The sequence below is a fragment of the Mizuhopecten yessoensis genome, unplaced genomic scaffold (genome assembly GCF_002113885.1).
Source record: "Mizuhopecten yessoensis strain PY_sf001 unplaced genomic scaffold, ASM211388v2 scaffold10529, whole genome shotgun sequence".
Classification (NCBI taxonomy): domain Eukaryota; kingdom Metazoa; phylum Mollusca; class Bivalvia; order Pectinida; family Pectinidae; genus Mizuhopecten; species Mizuhopecten yessoensis.
The window spans coordinates 115,162-138,440 of NW_018408592.1; the positions used below are offsets into that span (position 1 = coordinate 115,162).

General features: G+C 38.8%; 1 protein-coding gene across 1 annotated transcript in view; it reads left to right on the forward strand.

Annotated features, from left to right (window-relative positions):
* Positions 1–23,279, forward strand: part of LOC110460972 (voltage-dependent calcium channel subunit alpha-2/delta-4-like) — a 145,620-nt gene that overhangs the window by 79,967 nt on the left and 42,374 nt on the right. Inside the window, exon 2 of the mRNA XM_021514224.1 lies at positions 14,883–14,964. Coding sequence (XP_021369899.1) covers positions 14,883–14,964 — 82 coding nt within the window. The remainder of the gene's footprint in view (positions 1–14,882; positions 14,965–23,279) is intronic.

Consider the following 23,279-nt stretch of genomic DNA (forward strand, 5'->3'; position numbering starts at 1 on the left):
CAGGGCCGATTAAACTGAAAGTTTGTAGGAATAATCAACTCATGGTCCTGACAAAGTATTGTTATTTTTCGGGTCGTTCAGAAATCCAATATGGCCGCCACGGCCGCCATTTTGAAAAACTATTTCAAACTTAAAGTCAAGTTCTGCTAGGCCGATTTAACTGAAACTTTGCAGGAATGATTGACTGATGGTCCTGACAAAGTGTTGTTATTTTTCGGGTCAATCAGAAATACAATTTGGCTGCCATGGCAGCTATTTTGCTACTAAGTTCTAATAGGCCGATCTCACTTAAAATTGGTCTAGGAATGATCAGTTCATGGTCCTGACAAAGTTAGGTTAACATTATACTATTTTTTACTCAAATTGGTACATATTTCAACAACAAAAATAAATATTGTAGGACTCAGGTGACCGTTAAGGCCCAGGGGCCTCTTGTTTTTAAAGAAATTCAGTGGGAATTTATGATAACTGAACTGCTTTGAGATGACCTACGAACTAGGTTGTGATAAAGCGGTATATAAGAACCTCCAATTATTATTATTATTATTATTATAATAATTATTTAACTTCTTCTTTAAATTCAAAAACAGATATAAAATTAAATACTCTGTGAGTGGAAAGGACCTTTAAGATACTGTGCTTTATCAAAACAATGCATTTTGTTACTCAAGGGTCAATAGTTCCCCATATTGCTATATTATACTATATAATATTATCATTTTTACTGTTTTCTTGCAAGTACTAACTATATATAAGATTTATATATTGGACACTCCCAATTATCTTTTTGTCACTGAATTCACAGTCAAAAAGCCATGATTTCATAATATGTTCTCTTTGTTCTGTTCATGATAAAAGCGTGAGAAAACCAAAACTTACAAATGACAGAGATTTCTTTTTTGTTTACTGTCCAGGGGTTCAGACGATCTGGTCAAACAAGAACAGGTGATTTTAGTTTGGCCAGCATATATGTCTTCAGGGACCTGTAGCAACCATGCAATGGGTTCAAGGTTAAACTGGACAAAAATGACTTAGCCATTAGGGTAACTCCTAGGATTGATCGGGCCTCCCCTTCACTGTCGTTACTATTAGGGTCACTCCTAGGATTGATCGGGTCTTCCCTTCACTGTCGTTACCATTAGGGTCACTCCTAGGATTGGTCTGGCCTCCCCTTCACTGCCGTTACTATTAGTGTCACTCCTAGGATTGATCTGGCCTCCCCTTCACTGTCGTTACCGTTAGGGTCACTCCTAGGATTGATCAGGCCTCTCCTTTACTGCCGTTACCATTAGGGTCACTCCTAGGATTGATCAGGCCTCTCCTTTACTGCCGTTACCATTAGGGTCACTCCTAGGATTGGTCTGGCCTCCCCTTAACTGCCGTTACTATTAGTGTCACTCCTAGGATTGATCTGGCCTCTCCTTTACTGCTGTTACCATTAGGGTCACTCCTAGGATTGATCTGCCCTCCCCTTCACTGCTGTTACTATTAGGGTCCCTCCTAGGATTGATCTGGCCTCCCATTCACTGTCGTTACCATTAGGGTCACTCCTAGGATTAATCAGGCCTCCCCTTCACTGTCGTTACCATTAGGGGCACTCCTAGGATTGATCAGGCCTCTCCTTTACTGCCGTTACCATTAGGGTCACTCCTAGAATTGATCTGGCCTCTCCTTGACTGTCGTTACCATTAGGGTCACTCCTAGGATTGGTCTGGCCTCCCCTTCACTGCCGTTACTATTAGTGTCACTCCTAGGATTGATCTGGCCTCTCCTTTACTGCTGTTACCATTAGGGTCACTCCTAGTATTGATCGGGCCTCCCCTTCACTGTCGTTACCATTAGGGTCACTCCTAGAATTGATCTGGCCTCTCCTTCACTGCCGTTACCATTAGGGTCACTCCTAGAATTGATCTGGCCTCTCCTTCACTGCCGTTACCATTAGGGTCACTCACAGGATTGATCAGGCCTCTCCTTCACTGTCGTTACCATTAGGGTCACTCCTAGGATTGATCTGGCCTCCCATTCACTGTCGTTACCATTAGGGTCACTCACAGGATTGATCAGGCCTCTCCTTCACTGTCATTACCATTAAGGTCACTCCTAGGATTGATCAGGCCTCCCCTTCACTGCTGTTACTATTAGGGTCACTCCTAGGATTGATCTGGCCTCCCCTTCACTGCCGTTACCATTAGGGTCACTCCTAGAATTGATCTGGCCTCTCCTTCACTGCCGTTACCATTAGGGTCACTCCTAGGATTGATCAGGCCTCCCCTTGACTGTCGTTACCATTAGGGTCACTCCTAGGATTGATCAGGCCTCTCCTTGACTGTCGTTACCATTAGGGTCACTCCTAGGATTGATCAGGCCTCTCCTTCACTGTCGTTACCATTAGGGTCACTCCTAGGATTGATCAGGCCTCTCCTTCACTGTCATAACCATTAGGGTTACTCCTAGGATTGATCAGGCCTCTCCTTCACTGTCGTTACCATTAGGGTCCCTCCTAGGATTGATCAGGCCTCCCCTTCACTGCTGTTACTATTAGGGTCACTCCTAGGATTGATCAGGCCTCCCCTTCACTATCGTTACCATTAGGGTCACTCCTAGGATTGATCTGCCCTCCCCTTCACTGCTGTTACTATTAGGGTCACTCCTAGGATTGATCTGGCCTCTCCGTCACTGTCATTACCATTAGGGTCACTCCAAGGATTGATCTGGCCTCTCCTTCACTGTCGTTACCATTAGGGTCACTCCTAGGATTGATCTGGCCTCTCCTTCACTGTCATTACCATTAGGGTCACTCCAAGGATTGATCTGGCCTCTCCTTCACTGTCGTTACCATTAGGGTCGCTCCTAGGATTGATCAGGCCTCTCCTTGACTGTCGTTACCATTAGGGTCACTCCTAGGATTGATCAGGCTTCCCCTTCACTGCCGTTACCATTAATTCAAGTGTCAAGGATCATCAGTCTGTGAGGTGACATATTGGATGGGACAGTCAGGCATCTATTAGTAACTCGATTTAGCTGCCCATGCCGCATCTCATAAACTGCCGTTACCATTAGGGGCACTCCTAGGATTGATCAGGCCTCCCCTTCACTGTCGTTACCATTAGGGTCACTTCTTGGATTGATCAGGCCTCCCCTTCACTGCTGTTATTATTAGGGTCACTCCTAGGATTGATCTGGCCTCTCCGTCACTGTCATTACCATTAGGGTCACTCCAAGGATTGATCTGGCCTCTCCTTCACTGTCGTTACCATTAGGGTCGCTCCTAGGATTGATCAGGCCTCTCCTTGACTGTCGTTACCATTAGGGTCACTCCTAGGGTTGATCAGGCCTCTCCTTGACTGTCGTTACCATTAGGGTCACTCCTAGGGTTGATCAGGCCTCTCCTTGACTGTCGTTACCATTAGGGTCACTCCTAGGGTTGATCAGGCCTCTCCTTGACTGTCGTTACCATTAGGGTCACTCCTAGGATTGATCCGGCCTCCCCTTCACTGCTGTTACCATTAGGGTCACTCCTAGGATTGATCAGGCTTCCCCTTCACTGCCGTTACCATTAATTCAAGTGTCAAGGATCATTAGTCTGTGAGGTGACATATTGGATGGGACAGTCAGGCATCTATTAGTAACTCGATTTAGCTGCCCATGCCGCATCTCATAAACTGCCGTTACCATTAGGGGCACTCCTAGGATTGATCAGGCCTCCCCTTCACTATCGTTACCATTAGGGTCACTCCTAGGATTGATCAGGCTTCCCCTTCACTGCCGTTACCATTAATTCAAGTGTCAAGGATCATTAGTCTGTGAGGTGACATATTGGATGGGACAGTCAGGCATCTATTAGTAACTCGATTTAGCTGCCCATGCCGCATCTCATAAACTGCCGTTACCATTAGGGGCACTCCTAGGATTGATCAGGCCTCCCCTTCACTATCGTTACCATTAGGGTCACTCCTAGGATTGATCGGGCCTCCCCTTCACTGCTGTTACCATTAGGGTCACTCCTAGGATTGATCAGGCTTCCCCTTCACTGCCGTTACCATTAATTCAAGTGTCAAGGATCATTAGTCTGTGAGGTGACATATTGGATGGGACAGTCAGGCATCTATTAGTAACTCGATTTAGCTGCCCATGCCGCATCTCATAAACTGCCGTTACCATTAGGGGCACTCCTAGGATTGATCAGGCCTCCCCTTCACTGTCGTTACCATTAGGGTCACTTCTTGGATTGATCAGGCCTCCCCTTCACTGCTGTTACTATAAGGGTCACTCCTAGGATTGATCTGGCCTCCCCTTCACTGCTGTTACCATTAGGGTCACTCCTAGGATTGATCTGGCCTCTCCGTCACTGTCATTACCATTAGGGTCACTCCAAGGATTGATCTGGCCTCTCCTTCACTGTCGTTACCATTAGGGTCACTCCTAGGGTTGATCAGGCCTCTCCTTGACTGTCGTTACCATTAGGGTCACTCCTAGGATTAATCAGGCCTCCCCTTCACTGTCGTTACTATTAGGGTCACTCCTAGGATTGATCTGGCCTCTCCGTCACTGTCATTACCATTAGGGTCACTCCAAGGATTGATCTGGCCTCTCCTTCACTGTCGTTACCATTAGGGTCACTCCTAGGGTTGATCAGGCCTCTCCTTGACTGTCGTTACCATTAGGGTCACTCCTAGGATTGATCTGGTCTCCCCTTCACTGACGTCACCATTAGGGTCACTCCTAGGATTGATCTGGCCTATCCTTCACTGTCGTTACCATTAGGGTCACTCCTAGGGTTGATCAGGCCTCTCCTTGACTGTCGTTACCATTAGGGTCACTCCTAGGATTAATCAGGCCTCCCCTTCACTGTCGTTACTATTAGGGTCACTCCTAGGATTGATCTGGCCTCTCCGTCACTGTCATTACCATTAGGGTCACTCCAAGGATTGATCTGGCCTCTCCTTCACTGTCGTTACCATTAGGGTCGCTCCTAGGATTGATCAGGCCTCTCCTTGACTGTCGTTACCATTAGGGTCACTCCTAGGATTAATCAGGCCTCCCCTTCACTGTCGTTACCATTAGGGTCACTTCTTGGATTGATCAGGCCTCCCCTTCACTGCTGTTACTATAAGGGGCACTCCTAGGATTGATCTGGCCTCCCCTTCACTGCCGTTACCATTAGAGTTACTCCTAGGACTGATCAGGCCTCTCCTTCACTGCCGTTACCATTAATTCAAGTGTCAAGGATCATTAGTCTGTGAGGTGACATATTGGATGGGACAGTCAGGCATCTATTAGTAACTCGATTTAGCTGCCCATGCCGCATCTCATAAACTGCCGTTACCATTAGGGGCACTCCTAGGATTGATCAGGCCTCCCCTTCACTGTCGTTACCATTAGGGTCACTCCTAGGGTTGATCAGGCCTCTCCTTGACTGTCGTTACCATTAGGGTCACTCCTAGGATTGATCGGGCCTCCCCTTCACTGTCGTTACCATTAGGGTCACTCACAGGATTGATCAGGCCTCTCCTTCACTGTCATTACCATTAGGGTCACTCCTAGGATTGATCTGGTCTCCCCTTCACTGACGTCACCATTAGGGTCACTCCTAGGATTGATCTGCCCTCCCCTTCACTGTCGTTACCATTAGGGTCACTCCTAGGATTGATCAGGCCTCCCCTTCACTGCCGTTACCATTAATTCAAGTGTCAAGGATCATTAGTCTGTGAGGTGACATATTGGATGGGACAGTCAGGCATCTATTAGTAACTCGATTTAGCTGCCCATGCCGCATCTCATAATATTGAATGGTTTTGCCTGACGAATAGTGTAATATTACTAAAGATATAATATCTTTCAAGTGCATGGGAAGGACTGTCTTTTTAAACATACTATTATGAATATACAGGTTGGATTTTGTAAGATGATGTTTTGTTATTTAAAAAAATGAACCTGGGACTATAGAAATTTAATTTCTGTTTTCAATAAGTAACATAAGGTTAAATAAATAAGTAAATAAGAATTAAAATGATATAGACTGTTTTGGATTAAACATCTGAATTAGTAACTACTAAAGTTTCCTGTAGACACAGATTGTGTTTTCATCTGTACAGTTACTAAAACTCTCTACCTTTCCCGATTCTACAAAAGATGTTTGTTGTTAAGAACGACGAAATCTCACAACTATATCACCAATCAACAGATTTGTAAAAGGCATTTTACAATTCAGTGATAAATCTACATGCAACTCCTGGGTCTTGTACCCATAGAATTTTTATTTGACCCATAGAATTTCTGAAAATACTGAAATTTAACATGGTGGAACCCATATCTTTTAACCGTACAGTGGAAAAACCCATACAATCAAATTGTAGATTGATCACTGCCATTTTAGCAGCAAAACAGTATTGAATGTCAAAGTCAGGTAATTCTCTTGACAGGTCAGTCTGTGACCATATCTAGGTTAGGTGAGGTCAGTCTGTGACAATATCTAGGTCAGGTGATGTCAGTCTGTGACTATACCTAGGACGGGTAAGGTCAGTCTGTGACCATATCTCGGTCAGGTGAGGTCAGTCTGTGACCATATCTCGGTCAGGTGAGGTCATTCTGTGACCATATCTAGGTCAGGTGAGTCAGTCTGTGACCATATCTCGGTAGGCCTTCCATTCTCTTGCCACATCAAAAGTACAATAATCATCAGGCTTGTTTATTTCTCCATTTGTTGAAAGAGTTCGGGGATGAACGAATGGTTATGGAAATGAAATTTCCTTATTGTTTCATATCAATCAAGATCAAACCATGAAAGCATTTCCTCACTGATTACACAGTACAACTTGCAAATCAAAAGAAGAAAATGAAGAGATAAATCACCTCGTCTAAGTCTACAAAGCAGATTGATTTTATCGTATTGCTGATGTGTGTTAAGTTATATGGACTAGAAATGGACTGGTGGCCATGTTTGCTTGTGAACTCAGGATGGCTGATGTGTGTAGGGAGTTCCACAATCAAATACACAGCTGGTTTATGACAGTGATACTCTTGATCTTGAGAAGTGTGCCTTGAAGTCAACGGAACTCTTTGTCATTTACCGATGCATCTCTGTGCCAAGTAGAGTTACTAGTACTCTCAACATCAAGGATGTACATTTTGAACTCGTCAACCCGACTTTAACCCCAGGGGCATTGTAGTTGGCTTATACCATGGTATACAGTGTCATTAGCCTCTGTCATACAGTGTCATTTCCATTAGTACATCTGGTCCAAAGGATCGTCCTAGCAACCAAACAATACAGATTTCTCTTCCTATATTCCTTACTTACAGTCAGTCCCTTGAATTTCAATCAATTCATCATCTCCATTGACCAATTTCATCCTACTGCTTTTCTTTTGAGAAATAATTTATTAAATATAATAAAACCATAATAAAAGTATTCAGTGCATGCTACAGTTGTTGGCAAGTGTATAGGAATCTGAAAGGAGTATGCAGTCATTCCCCTAAAGTATTTGTCTCTATATAAAGACATTTAAAAGTTATAATATCCAAAAAATCTTTTGTAGCCCAAATAAAAGTAATTTGATTATCCAGTTGATTAAAAAAGAAAGTAGAAAACAGCTGAAAACTAAACCGATACCAACTGTCTGCTGTTGTAATTTTTCAGGGCGAGTACACATGAATTTATTTTGTTACAGGAAATTGTGTTATAGCACTTCTGTTTTGGTACGGTAATGCTAGAAGCAATAATGTTCAATAAATATTACGGGGTTTTCTGTCGTCCGTTTCAACTCTCCCTGTTTTGGCATATATCACACTTGACATAACAAATTAACACTGTTCATCGTTTTTGCCATTAATTTTTGCTTACTTACGCGGTAACTCAATTAAGCCAAAACACTAAAACTGCTGAGCAGGCGACACATCCATTCCTGTGGAATTCTTGTACCAGAATGAAGGAGATTCTAATGACATGGGTTATAAGGATATGAAATGGACACAGGAGATAGGTAATTTTCGCGGGTATGACCCGCCAGGGTGGTTTTGCATGTGTTCTTATCGCAATAAATTAAAATTGCTTCCTATTTCCTAAAGATCCGAAAAGAAATTAATCTATCATTACAATGCTGACTGTACGCTTCGATCTGTATGTCTTTCAGTACATTTCCATTACAATAATCTAAATGGCTTTTGTTCCTGATTTGACCAATAATTTAACTTGAAGATATTTCTATTTTTCGCAAAACTGTCATTTCTAGTGGAAATGAGACGCTAGGACAGGAAGCATATTAAGTTTATCAATTTATATTCCTGACCTGAGTCATTCTATTAGGGGACTGTTATAAAGATCATTAGATACAATTTAGGGGGAAATCATTAGTTGATACTCTCCATTTAATGTAGAGCGACATCGGTAAACGGTACAGAAGACATAAAAACAGGATCTGTTGATTAAAGTGTGGGGAGGGTATCGATCAGCGTAAGGTGATCATCTACGTTATTTGTTGAAGGAAATGTCCCTACATAGATCATTATTGAGTTCATGTGTAAAACAGGCTTAGGAATGGGAGGCTGTAAGGATTTTAGAATGAGAGTGATACTGCATTGATTTAAAGACCTTTCTTTACGTTACATGTCCAGCAAAACATTAAGATGATTATCACTAACATAAATGTACAGACAACGATACACTGTTATATAAACACTGATCAGTCAGGGCTAAGGACTTGCCAGACTAAACACTTAGGAATTATTTTTTTAGCTGTAGAGGCTGATGTCCAATATCCCAAGAATAATATTTTTAGCTGTGGAGGCTGATGTCTAATACCCCTTTCCCTGTCTTATAAGAAATGATGATACATAGATTTAGAGAATAGGTCTAACAGATATTATGTTTCATCTTCAACTCCTCCCACCTCCGATGAACCTAATCCATCCTCCGGGGCAGACAAATATCAGATAATAGTAATTAACCGTTGAGAGGAAATAGAAACATTTCCAGTGATGCAATAGTCATTGCCCACGCAGCCACTCTGTGACACCATTACTTGGTGGTATTAGTGAGTTAACTTCTCGACAACCAAAGTTATCTCCTTACTGTTTAACATTTAAAGAAACATTTTATTACAGTATTATATGTACCATACATGCAGTGGAATATTTTTTTTTTTTTTTTTATCCTGCATGGTCAGTAAAAATTTGTGGTTATGCCTTTTACCACTGAAGACCATAATGGACTAATCCATATCAATACATGGGAGAGTCTACTTAAGTTGCATAGGGGTGAAAGGGTTAAATAAGGAAGTAGCATAAGCACAAATCATGATTAATCTGTCCTAATGTTGGCTTAGTGTTGTTGGACACTAATAAATATGATGCTGGATAGCATGTCGCATTACAAATAAGACCATTACGAAGCTAGGTAAAGGGAACAGTAATGGATGGTGAAAACAAGGACCAGAGGAGGTTGTCACTTTCAGGTCATGGACTGAAATATCTCAACTGGGGCTGCATAATATGTGACTGTTTAATGAGAAAAAAATCACTTATATCAGACAAATACTTTTATACCAAAACCAAAATTTTCTCACAGATCCTTTTTATACCCAGCTAAAGTGTATTTCCCCTCAAAAAAAATATATATTTGGATTAGGTCTATCCGATTTTCACTGATGAGTCATATATGTATGCCTAGTGTATATTTGTATTTATATGCAATCATTTTCATAATTTCCGCTCAAGTTTGTGACGTTCTGATCATATCATTAGCCCAACCTTTTTTGCTGAGTGAAAAATGATCACAATTATTATGTAACTAACAGAAGTATGTTATAATTCTTTGGCATTGAATAAATGCTCATATTCGACAACAAATTCGAATATTAGTTGTTTTTCTGGTTCATTTGTATTTGCAAAAAACATAGCAGAGTTTCCATGTGTGCTACTACAACCTTGTTTTCCTGACATTCTAAACATGATGATATAAATGTATATATGTATTCATGTTAATTATGACCATGTATGCAATTGCAATACATGAAGAGATAAATATAATGATGCTATCAGAATGGCATGCCCTGGGCTATGGCCCTGCCCCCTTGGACTAATCAGTAGTCTTTGGGTATGGCCCTGTCCCTTTAAACAGTCAGTAGTCCCTGGGGGTATGGCCCTGTCCCTTTGGACAGTCAGAAGTCCCTGGGTATGGCCCTGCCCCTTTGGACAATCAGAAGTCCCTGGTATGGCCCTGCCCCTTTGGACTTTAGTCAGTAGTCCCTAGGAATAGCCCTGTCCCTTTGTACTAAGAGTAGTCGCTAGCTCAACATGGAAACTGTTGAGATCATCACCATATAACCTTATATACAATCACTGGGCGTTGAAAGACAGGCACAAATATGCTACTCTGATTGGCCTTTGGGTCTGCATACCTCACTCTAAGGGACTTTGTCCCTGTGTTGTAACATGGAAACAGTTGAGATCTCCACCCTGTAACACTATTATGGCTGAACATGAAGATTCGGATACACATATACCACCAGGATTGGCCCCAGAAACTGGCAGAATGCCTGGAAACTTAGTTGTTGGGTCAATAATCATGGAAATGCATGATTGCTACAGTCATGGGCATGAAAAGATAAACACAGATATGGTATAGTTGGATTGGCCTTGCAGTCTAGCACCTCCCCAGGGAAGTTAGTGCCTGGTCACAATTTGGAAACAGTTGAGATCCCCACCATATTTAACTATATAATGTACTATTGCTGCACCTGAAGATTTGGACACATATTTCCAGGACTAGCCTTGCCTCCCCAGGCCCTGCCCTCAGGACTTAGAAACCTGGATTACAAGATGGATATGGTTATATCCCCACACAATAACCATTTATAACATTTCTGGGCATACAGTCTGACAACAAGCATGTCGCAAGAATTGGCAGTGCCCCTCAAGTCAGTGTTCCTTGGTAAACATAAAAACAATTTAGATCCCCACCCTAACCTTATATACAGTTGTTTTGTATGAAAAGACATATTCAGGTATGTTTTAACCAGGATTGACCTCAGAATGTGTTACATTCTATAAAGGATATTGATGATTGCTGAGCATAAAGATCTGTGGTACATGTATGCTTCCCTGATATGAAGCCTCGATCGTGTCTGGCCCTGCCCCTCGGGACTTAGTTCTTAGATTGCCACATGGAAAGAGTTAAGATCTCCACACTATATCTAACCATTTATACAAATGCTGGGCATGAAGTCAGACATATCAAGAAATTGTTTAGAAGTGTGGCCCAGTCACTTGAGACTTAATCCCAGGATCACAGCGAGAAACACTTCACTTTATAACCATACTAACAATTACTGGGCAGACAAATATAGTTACTCATGATTTGTCCCTGTGGACTTTAAGTCCTTTAGTCATAACTTACAAACAGTTCAGATCACCACCCTGTTACCATATATTATCACTGTTTTCTTGGCATAAAGATACAAACACTTTCATGGTACTAGGATGGGCCCCGGGTTTTGGCCCTGCATCCATGGAGAATTGCTTGTAATATTACTTTTAACTCATTTACTCCTAAAACACATTTGAACTCCCCCAAATCAAAGGTTGGAATAGTTCATTATGAAGTTTCAGGGATGAATGAGTTAATAAGAATATTTTGCATTGGTTGCTTGAATATTTAGATAAGCTTCAATACAGGCCCTGTGGGTCTCTTATAATTGAAATTCATCACAGAAATATAATCTTTATTGTCATTTTTAGCTCACCTCCTGTACAAATGAAAGGATTTAAACCAAATGTGGTCTGAAGCATGCTTAGGGGGGAAAAACTCAATTTGTTTAATTTGTATAAAAAGGTGCATGTGAGGCCCAATAGGGGAAATAGAGGAAAATTGGGACATAACATGGAAACTCATTTTCTTGGTGTCTTTCCCACCAAAACAGATTTATATGTAGTTCTTCTTGCAACTTTGTTTCTTGTACTCCTTTGATAAACCTGTATGGTACTCAGAAGGTTTTAAATTGAAAAATAAAATACCAGGTGAGCTATTAAGGCCCCTGGGCGTCTTGTTAGTGTAACAAATCCATACAAAAGCAGACGTTTAAATGCACTATTACAAACAAGTGTAGGTGTAAGATCGTAGCACTAGCCTTTTCCAATTAAATTGATGGAGCTGCTGGAGTTTATGTAATGCCACAGGATGTTGTAATCGTGATCATCACACAACCCATTAACACATCAAATGTCCTGTTCAAATCACCATACAACAATAAAGTCTGCCAGTTTCCAATATCTTACTGTGACATTTGAATCACATTACATTAATTTCCTCTAAAATATTTTAAGCTTTGAAGAAATATTTGTCACGTTGAAGGTGACCTTTTTTATTTTTGAAGGTAACATTTGATTAAAACTTGAAATTTTGTTTAATCATTTTATTTTGTGAATAATTCCTTTAGCCTTTATTTCTGAGTACTTGAATGTGCAATGGAGAAGGTGTGAATTCAATATTTATTGTAAATATCTGTGGAATTATACACATGAGATATTGAAAGTTGGCAGCAAAGTGTTTCAATGACATTGAAATCTGTTTCAAATAATTTTGGAAATTATCACACCAAGTAGGCATACAATTCCAGATCATACGTACTGCTTGAGGCAAAATCTCACTGATTTTCACCTCCGATAACGTCTCACTGCCTGGGACATAAAATTGCAGGAAGTCCTCAAAAGATGAAAAACACACATTTTTTTATGATCATTAATCTGTGACCCATTCTCCTTTGGCTGTTTACTGGAGGTTTTACGAGATTCTACAGTGTTTTGAACGATAATTTAGAGAGCTCTCAAAAAGCGGTCATGTGACTGTGATTTAGTCAAGTCTTATTCAAGAGCTCTTCCGATAACTAGATTTATGAGTTGATCTCCGTGTCTCTTCAATAAATAGTTCGCAGTGATCTATATCTGTATGAAGAAACAGAAATAGATTCAGAATATATATTATGTTCGATCATTTCTGATTGTTTCTTTTCATTTTCATGGTACCAAAACAACATTCTAAGCCATCGCGTGATGGGGTCATTTCAGCTTCAAAATATCTTGTGAAGATTAACTCTACATGGGCAGACAAATTTCTGTGGGTAATGGTCTCTGCCATGTTTGTATTGCTAGCTCAGTGTCGGACACCCTGATAAATACAGTGTCAGGCAACATGTTATATTACAAATAGGAACAGTACGAAAGTAAAGAGAATGGTAATGGACATGTCAAAGAGATATAATGTGGAGAAGGCCTGAAGTATTGAAATTCAGAATTCTACAGCTTACCGCAATACACTTTTTCTCACAGCTGATCATTTAAGTCATGTTTTTAAATACGTGTTTCCAGATTCTATTAAGTACATTGCCCAGAAATTAAAATGTAAATAGAACAAGACAGGTGTTATCCCTTCACACTTATGAAAATCCACAGCCCAAATTGACACCATTATTGACCTGTCCAACTGAATTTATAAATTGTATCGTACAGACTGCTTCATTAGTCTGACATCTCAACTGTCTGATATTCTGTTTTGTAAACTTCGTGCTACTAATAATCATACATACAAAACCTTTGCCAAAGTCAAAATAAAGTTCCTTATTTTATTAGTCCCCCAGTGGTTCCAGGGGACTTAATACATTTGCATAATGTCAGTTCATCCTTCTGTTTGTCCAAATTCTGTCCATCCAAAAAGTTTGTCTGCGGCATATCTTCTATAATATTTACCTGCAGTAACCAGATTTTGTATGCAAGTACATCTTGGAGTGGCAAAGTGTCCGGTACAAAAAATAGGTCACTGTGACTTATGGTTTGACCTTAATTGACTTTAATCTTTTAAAAAGTTTGTCTGGGGCATATCTTCTATAATATTTCACCTAAAGTAACCAGATTTGGAATGAAGATACGTCCATCTTGGAATGGGAAAGTGTCAGGTACAAAAAGGAGGTCACTGTGACCTATGGTTTGACCTTTGACCTTAACCTTTGAAAAAGTGTGTCTGTGGCATGTCTTTTATACTGCATCACCTGGAGTAACCAGATTTGGTATGTAATTAAATCTTGGCTAGCATAGAATGACATACTACAAGACATAATTTTTGTCACTGTGAACTATTTCTGAGATAGGTGTACATGCAATTTGGTATATAATGGGATCATTCCTAATGGGGGACTAATGAATTGCCTTGTAATATTTTGCCTTGCTCATAATAGTTTTTACTTTATTTTATTGATTTAATGGGATAAATGGCATTTCAAACCATGAATAAAACCTCCAAGTGCGAACATGAGGGGACTAGATACATAAATATATGAAAGAGAGAAAAAAAATGTCAGTTTATGATGTATTTAGGTTTTACTATTTTAGATAGAAATAGATATGTTTGAGAAAGTGTATAGAAATGTCATGCTACAAATGGTCATAACAAGGGTTAACAGACCAGACCAATATATTCATCACGAAAGTTTCCTGAACATCAAATCCAATCAGTTTGAACATTTAAAAACTTTGGATCAAATATAGAAATCTTACAGGACACTAAACATCCCATTCATGTTCGGGACAAACAGTAGTAGATCAGCGTCGCAGAGGCCTGATGTTTTTGTATTGTTTGTAAGAAGTGCCTTTTTCCAAGGCCATGGTTCTCCTCAAGTCTACCGATTTGTTAAGTGTAAGAACCTGGGGTCAAAAGATCAATATCAAGGTCATGTTAACCTATTTTGGGTTATGGAAAAGCTTCCCAGTTTGACAATTGTGTTCTTACTGCACTAATTTACAGACGTTATTTATCAACAGGAACCAGGAGTACTCGCTGGCCTGAGACATCCATTTCTGTTTAGTTTAATTGATTTATATCTGGTATTTTTCAGAGTGAGGATGTGGGCCGATCAATTCAGCAGAATCATGACAGAGGAAGTGAAAAAATTTACAGCGTACGATTTCATCAGAAAGGTAAGTCTGAAACCCTTGTTCTATGTTACTGCTGAACAATAAACCAATGTCAGGTTATAGTTTAGCTGTAGTGAGGCATCCTAATCCTCCATCCTTCATGAACCTCTTCAAATGTCTTCTTCAGAACAAATGACCCAGGAATCAAATTAAAGGTTTTATAAAGGAAAGGTGTAACTGAAAGACAGAGGCAAACAAGAAAATAATTGCAGTGTTATATTTCACGAGAATATTTTGCCTTGACTGGTTAACTTAATATTCATGTGAGTATGGTTGAAATATTTATCACATGATTGCAGTTTTGATGATATGGGAGGCACCGGGCTCGTGACCGAAGGGTTGCGGGTTCGAGTCACGGCACGGCACTGTGTTGTATCTTGGAGCAAGATACTTTACTCCGCTTGTTCCAGTCTACTCAGCTGTAAAATGAGTACACTGTTGGGCAGTGCTAGAATTGTTGAATGCTAGCTATGCACCGGCTGTATACTCCCCAGGGAGATGATGGTTGCAAAGGCCCAATAACCATGGATAATAATTTGTGAACCGCTTTGAGATGACCTACGAACTAGATTGTGATAAAGTGATAGATAAGAACCACACGTTATTATTATTATTATTATATGTCAATTTAGACCTCACTCGCCCTCTAAGGATCCTGAGGGGCTGGGCCGAATAGGGTTAAATTGGCTAAAATTTCAACAATCTTCTTCAAACCCATATTTGCTATAATCAAAAACCGGTCATTGAATGGAAAACTCCTACCCATTATACCCTAGGGAGGGGGAAGAGTTTACTATAGTTTAAATAAGGCAACATCAATTTTTGGTTTATTTTGTTTATTCTAAGTGGAATTCATTCAAACTTGGCTGGAATTTTAATCATGTAATACAAGTTTGATGATATCAAAATCAAAAATTAAGACTCTGTCTCAACGCTAGGGTCTGGCTGACTTTGTAAATTCCAGGTCAAGCTTATTGTGTGCAAGACAAAACATATGTCACTCAGAGATGACACAAAATTATTAAATTTGACATGAATATTTCGTCACTCGTTATTACCCCTCGCAGAATTTCCCTGGGAGATTCAGGAGTTAAAGGGTATGTATAAGAGAGAAAACTTAAGTTGAATCTTTTTTGGTTAAGTCCATGCGGGATTAAGTTTAAGTTGTGGTAGAGAGAAAACTAGTTTACCCTTTTTGCTAGTTGTGTGTTAGAGAGAAAACTTGTTGACTATTGGTAGAGTCCAAAGCTCATGACCAAAAAGAATCCACAAGTTTATATTATCGAAATGTATAATGATCTGCAAGTCCAGAGACAAGGTGAAGGACAATAACACTTGTAACCATCAGGCAATTGATTGTAGTAGTCTGCTATCATGTTAAATGAATTGACCACTTTATATAAAAGGGCCAATATCTCATTCTGCTTGCAAGGTCCTCTGGCCAAGATTGTGGTTGTTGTCATTAAGTGACATTGGCAATGCCCAAAGATGGTGCGGGTTCTGTATGGACATCAGCTTCAGCAAGATGGAACTGTCAAGTTAAACAAACAGCCAGAGTATCATTCCAAACGTGGTATCTTAAATGGAAGGGTGGTCTGGCAAATACTAATAGCATGTGATTAACGTTGACTGTGATTGGTGCTGAGAGGTCACCTGACGTTGACATTGAAACTAAAGTAAGAGCTGGAGAGGCTGGATCATTTGATTAAATATCATCAGAGGTCGGCCTGTCAAGATAAGGACAGATATCTTATTATCTCAAGTATTGGCTACAAGCGGTAGTCTGGTTTCCATGTTTAAGCAGTTACAGTCACAGAACCATAGTACGTGTCTATAACACCAGGCATAGAATTTACACACAGAACTGTCACAAAAGAGTGGTCATTCACATGGGAGTGATATCAGTAGCAGTAAGAATTAATAACAAAATAGTGGACCCACAGTGGGGGTCAGATAATACAGTAGTGGTCAATATTTGTAAAACAGTAGTGACTATACACGCAGTAGTGGTCAGTATTGATAACACAGTAGTGGTCACAAAGTAGTGGTCAGTATTGATAATTACAATAAGTTTATATAATAATACTATTTTTTTTGTGAATGACCCTAGCGACTAAACAACGACTGGTCTGGGTACATCTTGACTAATTTAGATGAACAGACCACATGGGCTTTGTGAACAATGTTTACTTGCCGAAATATTCACAATTGAAGTTCCAATTTAATCCGCCTTGCTACTTCCAGTCGCCATTTTGTAAACAGGGGCCTAATCTCGAGCTGATGCGTGTTTGAAAGAGTTTGACGTATTGCAAAGCTTCTAAACGATCATGCCCAGAACATACTCTCTAAGGATGATGTTTTTGATAAATTTACTATCAATTATTTACTATATTTCTTTTTTGTATCACTTTCATTAATTCATAAAAGAACAAAATGATTTTTTCCCCTTCAATTTTTTTTCTTTCAAATGTTAAAACACATTTTTTTTGAAAAAATGTTCTAGTTTCCAGATTATGATCAAACGTCGTCTGCTTCGCTAACATTCAAGAAAATAATATTTACAATGTATTGATATTTTTATTAAACTCGTTATACTTTAAACTTTCTTTAATTAATAAATATCAAAGGTTTTGTGAATTGAAAATGCATTTTATGACGTAACCAGAAGCGCAATTGATACGAGAACGTGACCCAGAAATACCTCACAACATAATCAGGACAGTAATAATAAACAGACGTTTATCGAACATTAACAGATTAATACCGTATGTATTGAGACACTGATGTGCTATAATACAACAGAAGGTAACACTCATTTAATCAACTGCTATCACATCAAGTACTAACTTACATTTATGCAAAAATATCAGCATTAAATGTTTGCGATCGCGCAGACCTACTTTCGTTTTACAGTTTACATACAGTTGTACATGTCGGCATCAACAGTATACCTTAACTTGTGTCCTTCATCGTGCCGAAGATTATACATAGGCGCATTCGAGGAAAAGTTCGTGATTAAAAGCTTGTGTGTGTGTTTTTTTATCTTAAAATTATCGGATAAAAGCAAAGTGGCATGTTGCTTCAAAATAAAAGATACAAGAATCATTATTTTACGTTAAATATATGTCATGGTTAACATAAGCTCTCAGGAGCTTGATACATTGTAACAGTGTAAGGCAAACAACAAATTTTGTCACAAGATACCTACGTTTGAAGGATTAAGATAAAGAGGCTAAATAATCATATATGCTGTACAAAATTTGGCACTAAAACAACTTACTTAAAAGCCAGTCCAGAGGGCAGGTGATTGGGACATAGCATTTATTTGTAACCAGGAGCAAGGGTTTGGTAGCCGTTAATATTAAAAGGCATTTTTAGTATTGATGCTGCTCGGATTGATGCCAGTGATGTATTTATCGCTTACAAGTTAAAGCGTCGTTATCCAAAAAGAAGAATAGTACAAATTGAAAAGTGTGAATTGCCTACAGCTCTTGTCAAAAGTCAAAAACATTTCTCTCATGTTCTTTCTCGTCACCTGGACGTTTGTAAGTTAGAACAGCTGGTCTCGCAGACGCTTAAACTATGTACACAATATATATACAGTTATACCACAGTATTGTATTGTCTCGGTATGGCTACGAATGCGTTCCAGGTCAGGTAGTAGAGCATCAAATGTATTAAATTCAAATAAAGCACCACTTCACAACAATCATGGATTCATATGGGTACAATGTTATTANATTTTGTAGCTTTTCACTGGTGAACATTTCCCTATGATATTATGGAGCAAAGTTGTTCGATATTAAACAAAGAGACACACTGAGGTAAAAAGTCGAGGTCAAAGGTCAAGGTCATTAGGCTCAAAGGTCAAGGTCAAATTTTATATCTTTTCACTGATGAACATTTTGTTATGACATTATGAAGCAAAGTTGATCAGAATTAAACAAGGAGACAACTGACCTAAGGTCAAGGTCATCGGGTCAGGTGTCAAGGTCAAATTATGCACCTTTTCACTGATGAACATTTTGCTATGACATGATGAAGCAAAGTTGATCAGAATTAAACAAGGGGTCAACTGACCAAAGGTCAAGGTCATTGGGTCAAAGGTCAAGGGTAAATTTTGTATCTTTTCACTGGTGAACATTTCGCATTGACACTTTGAAGCAATGTAGCTCAGATTAAACAAGGAGTCAATTGACCAAAGGTCAAGGTCACTGGGTCAAAGGTCAAGGTTACATTTTGTATCTTTTCCTTGATGAACATTTTGTTATGACATTATGAAGCAATGTTGTTCAGAACTTAACACAGAGTCAACTGACCTTAGGTGCAGGTTACGGGTTTCAAAGTGTCAAGGTCAAGTTTTGTATTTTCACTGATGAACATTTTGTTATGATATTAAGGAGCAAAGTTGGTCGGAATTTTAGAATAAGTCAACTGACCAAAGATCAGGGTCACTGGGTTAATGGTCAAGGTCATTCGGTTCCAAAGGGCAAAGACAAAGTGGATCTCTGACTTTGACCCTGGCTCTTGATGGAGGAGGTATATAAGGTTAAATAAAACAATTCAAAGCTAACAAATGAGTATTGCACCAGTATTTACGTTTCTGTTAGCCCAGCAAATATGGAGGTGGAAGGAAACAAGACTCACATCATAGTACATGTAAAATGTATATTTTGCTTCCTTGCGATTCTTTTTTGAAGTCCACATATCAAATGTCAAGCTCAGCTATATTGGCAGATTGCTTCTTGATGATTATGGGGGATATATTGCCACAAGACGGGGCCCTTACTGACCTGTCAGTGTTCTAGTTAAAATAACATTCATACAGTGCATGCAAGCTGAAATTTACAAATCATTTGTTCATCATTTCCATGAAATTATCCAAATAAATAAGATCTTTATGTCAAAATAAACTTCAGGTATGATTTAGTATTGTTTCATGTACGTCCTATCAACAGCTATACATGGTCATTTAAGCACGGCCTCCCCCATTTGCTAGATGCATGCGTGTGGTGAGTTTGTGCATATTTAATTTGTGTTTTTGGAGTCTATGGTATGTTCATGTTTGTCTCCTTGTGATAGCGCAGGACTGATGTTGACTTTAATATAGTGTAATTTCACAGGAGCGTACTGCTGAAGACACATCTTATTTTACGATCTAACCTCGTTATCTCACCATCTTTAATAACCAAGGGTTCATAATTTAAATTTGTACTATTCAACCTTGGCAGATTTTGCCTTGTGTTTAATTTCCCTCCCCTGCCACCTTGCATAGACACTTTACTAGCAAAACTTTAAACTTTCAAGATTATTTCAGCACTGGTCGCCTATGTATTTCACTTGGTTATCATTTACAGTTAGAATATGGTCAATTATCTCTACCAACTGATCATATACAGAAAATGTTTTTTTAAGTATTGTCCTCCTTTGTTATTTTTACATAAATCATGACATATAGTCGACAAGGCAACTTGGTACTGGGCGCTGCCATTATTATTTACATGCACAGGGACTTGGTATTAGTTTCTAATATATGTGTATTATATAATGTATGATATAAAAAAAGGGGAGTCCATAGGATGGTAATTTGTGCCAAGTCCCTGTGCCAGGTTCAATAATTTAAAAAGCTTAAAGAACAAGGCTGAAAACATGTATGGAATGTGTTTTTCTTAAGGGAGTCTGTATAAACACATTATGAATATGTAAAATTATGATGGAAGTCCATTTTACCCGAATTACCTTTTCAATACCTTCAGTTCATCTATATTTTCACAGTGTTCTCTGTATTCCGTCTATGCGTATTGCAGAGTTATCTTCTCTTGTGACCAGGTATTGATTGTTACGTCATTGGCTTGTGCGAGAAAACTACGTTGTTTTCTCGAAAATTGATGACGTTACTCTCACAAACAAATGACGTAACAATCAATACCTGCTCACAAGAGAAGATAACTTTGCAATACGCAAAGACGGAATAAGGGAAAGGAATCAGTTTGTTTTTTGGGTTTTATAAATCCTCGCAACCACTTTTAAATCATATGTATAAGAAAGGTCTGCCAAATATCTGATTCTTTGACAACTTTACTACAAATATATAGCAGGAATTGAGCTTTCTCTATCAACTGCCCTACACTTCATATTATTTGTTGACATTTTTCTGCTACAATACATGGAGTTTCCTCACAAGATGCTGATAACCGAAAAGAGTCTGAAACCTTAATCATATCTTTTAGAATACTGTGTTTAAAAAAATGTTATACATGTATCTCTTTGATCCACTAAACATCAACAAACAACATTTAAACCCTTCATTCCCTAAATCTGTTATTAAAAGGATTGGAAAAAAAATGTTTTCGCTTAATTGTTAAAATATTTCTGTTCAACATTCATATTTACAGTGGTGTTAAAATCCACTTATACGTAAGTTGACATAAAATTGTACTGCAGTAAGTCTCATCAAGGGTCATTGACCTGTCAGAAGTTGCAGTAGGCAAAGTCATTTGACTTTGGTATAGAATCATCCCAAAAATAGAAGAAAGTAAGGGCTGGATTTTCACGAACTCGAAGAGTTGTGCCCCTTTGTTTGCTTTCCTATACATCTTATTCTGCCAGTTTATCATTCATATTTTTATTTTTCCATTTGTTATGCACTTCATATACACCTGATGAGAAAGGGAGATATTTAAAAATGCACAAAATTTGCCAAGAAAGCTGAAAGTTACAAAAGGCCAAAAGGTGACACTTAACACCATGCACGCCAGGTTTGAACATTTTACTGTAATGTTTGTTTTACTTTCCATGTGGGGAGGATTTTTAATGCATCTCGACTGTTATATCAATCAATTAATTTTCATTTAGATGGTGTCCCTGAGAATTATTTCTTATATAATTTTAAAATTTGTTTCCAGTAATACTCATACTCTCTGTTTTAAACTAGGAATACTTGCTATGAACTCTTAAGTATTTGTGCGGTTATGATTGATTGTCTTCCTTTGGATAATATTTCTGTGAGTTGTGTCCCTCACATGATTTCCTCACATTTTTTTCTGTTATATATCGGATATAGTTTGTTACTTCTAAAAGTTCCAAGTTTCCTTTGAGATAAAATATGTCATGTTTAGGTGATTTTTGAGAATTGGTGATTTTGCGAAATTTGCTTATTGTTTTGCAAGGTACCAATATTTTTATGTTTATATCATATATAGGGTGCTCCCACAGCTACCACTTTCTTTAAAATGTAGATTTTCTTCCCGTTGTTTTTGGAAAAAAATATCCAGAAATTTTAGATAGTTTGAAGTTTTGCTTAAAACTTACCATACTGACAATGTCAGACAATTTCAGACATGCAAAACATATAATAATGTGTAATTCTTCTTGAATTTGGTGTACAGATAGATCTTGAATTGACAGATCTATCAGATCAGCACAAATTACTTAAATTGTAGTCTATATAAAGAGTTATGTCCCTTTACTTTCTTTTTCGAGATTACATGATTCAAACAATTTTCTGCTCGAGTCATCGAATCTGTCAAAACATAATTTACATTCAATGTACATGGGGGGGGGGGGGGGGGGGCTAAAAGTTGGCCCCCTGATTGAAGAATCGGGGATTTTTCTTTCATGTCTACTACTTGGAGGACATTGAACAGACCAAAATAGATCTTCTGCCCCTATTGCAACACACATGGTATCTTAAATCTTTCCTTTCTTTCTTCACTGTTCTGCCTTTCCTTGGTCGTGCCGCCTGAGAAGCATGGCGAACACTAAAGGATCAGTCTGTCCGTCATCACACATTGTCGTTTGCGGCGGTAGTCACATTTAAGTTTTCCAGACTTTTTTTCGTCACCATTTACCATATCAATTTGTAACTTTGTATGTGGCTTAATCATAATAGATTACAGATCAAGTTCGAACCAAGTGCTAACATTTTATTTTTTTGCTGGAGTTACATGTATGGCCCTTCACACATTGGAAGTTCTCATAATTAACTGTTCGCCATACTTTGTTCGTTACCACTTGCCACTTAGTATGCGACTTTATCATAATGGATTACAGTTAGAGTCCAAACCCTGTGTCAATATTTCATTTGTTGCTGGAGTTATGGCCCTTTGCACATAAGAAATCTCATAATTAATGTTTTCCCAGACATTTTTTCGCTACCACTGGCATCATCAATTTGTTACCTAATATGTGGCTTTGTCATAATGGATTACAGTTCGAGTTCAAACCCCGTGTTAATATTCCTTTTTTCGGAGTTATGGCCATTCGCACATTGGAAATTATCAAAATAAACTTTTGTTTGGACTTATTTCGCTACCGCT